Below are 1,542 nucleotides of genomic sequence, written 5' to 3' on the forward strand. Positions count from 1 at the left end.
GGGAGGGAGGGCTGAGGCTGAGTGCGCTCGCCTGGACCATGTGCTCGGGTCCGAGCGGAGAGATGGCCACGCCGGGGTCAGCGCCCAGGTCCTGCGGGCGGAGGTGCGCGGCGGCGCCACGGAGTTGGGAGTGGGCGGGCGGGCTGGCCAACGCTGGGAAGCCTGTCATATTCTGAAGCTGCTGGGCTTTAGCTGTTGCCAAATCCGCTAATCTCAGCTCTGGCGGGCTCCTCTTGCTCAAAGGGGGCTCCATCACAACTACATAATCAGGCCCGTAGACCCTCACTGGGGGGACTTTTTTCCCTCGGTCCGCCTTCAAAAACATGTATATATTAGGCGCTCTTTAACTTCTTTTGTCCTGGCCTCCTAACTCTGCTTATTCCCGTTCCCACTCTGTCCTCCAGCGATTGGCAGAGCGAGCACCACATTTGAGCTGCACAGTGGGACCGAGATTTTTGGAAATGGCACGGGTGGGATTGGAGGGAACCAAGTGATTGGCAGCAGTCGCGGCTGCCCGATTGGCTCCTTTTCAGGCCCTCGGCCCAGCGGGAAACCACCCGCGTGCTCTGTGCCGCCTTCACATTCGCTTCACACTCTCTCCTCCCCCCTGGAGCCCCACGTTCCCGCCTCCCCGGGGATGCCCAAGTTGCACTTGCAGAAAGTTTGAGCAGGGCCTGCGCGCGCAGCTCTTGTGACGTGCTTCCTAGAGAAAGTGCACAGGCACGCGGGTGGAAGGACGGAGGAGCTCTTGGGGTAGGAAGAAGCTGGTGACCCCAAGGGGCAAAGGTCAGGGAAGGGGGCCCTCAAATGCAAACCCCAGCACCTCACTGCAGACTGCATCTTTTCAAGCACCCAAATACTTTGGATGCCCTTTCTTCGCTGAGTTGTTTTCATTGGGAAGATGGTGAACAGATGTACGCCTTCATCGTACCTTAAGTGTTGATGCTATAAACTATTTGGGACGATCCAATCTGCCGAGAGCACACATAGGGCGTCCAGACAAGATGAGGAAGGGTATTAAAATCCTATTGGTTGTGAAACAACTTAAATGATTTGGTTCCACAAAACACCAGGTGAAGTCAAAATAAATCTTTCCCGATTTACCTCCACTTTTCAGCTGATGGGATCCTTTTCAACAGGGTTCAAAGGAGTTGGCTGGCAGTGTAATCTCACTGCTCATCGGATCCAGATATGCCACTTTCAATTATATCTGTAGAGGTGGCGAGCAGGGGAGTTGACCTAAGCAGAGATTCCAACTTGCCTTTCCAAGATACAGTGGTAGGCCAGGCCAGACAGCAACGCTCCAGAGAATCTGCTAAACAAATAATGTCTTTGAAACAATTTATTTTTCTACTTCTGAACACTTTATATCAATGCCTCATTTTTTGGTGAAAGGACCACACGTTAGAATTGGTCCAATAAAATATCTTTTAAAATTGTAAATTTCTTCCCTATTTATGAATAGAACAATCCTTATCATATAAGTAATAATGCTTATCATATATATATATATACATACACATATAGTGTGTGTGTGTGTGT

The 1,542-nt window shown here is 50.8% G+C and overlaps 1 protein-coding gene across 1 annotated transcript in view; it reads right to left on the reverse strand.

Moving 5' to 3' along the window:
* The window catches only part of ZIC5 (Zic family member 5), an 8,479-nt gene extending 8,226 nt beyond the window's left edge, over window positions 1-253 (reverse strand). Inside the window, exon 1 of the mRNA XM_045283766.1 lies at window positions 32-253. Within this exon, the coding sequence (XP_045139701.1) occupies window positions 32-253 (222 nt within the window). The remainder of the gene's footprint in view (window positions 1-31) is intronic.
* Window positions 254-1,542: the final 1,289 nt, after the last annotated feature.

This window comes from Echinops telfairi, unplaced genomic scaffold, assembly GCF_000313985.2.
Source record: "Echinops telfairi isolate 266 unplaced genomic scaffold, ASM31398v2 ScPeMD7_7467;HRSCAF=8505_0, whole genome shotgun sequence".
NCBI lineage: Eukaryota > Metazoa > Chordata > Mammalia > Afrosoricida > Tenrecidae > Echinops > Echinops telfairi.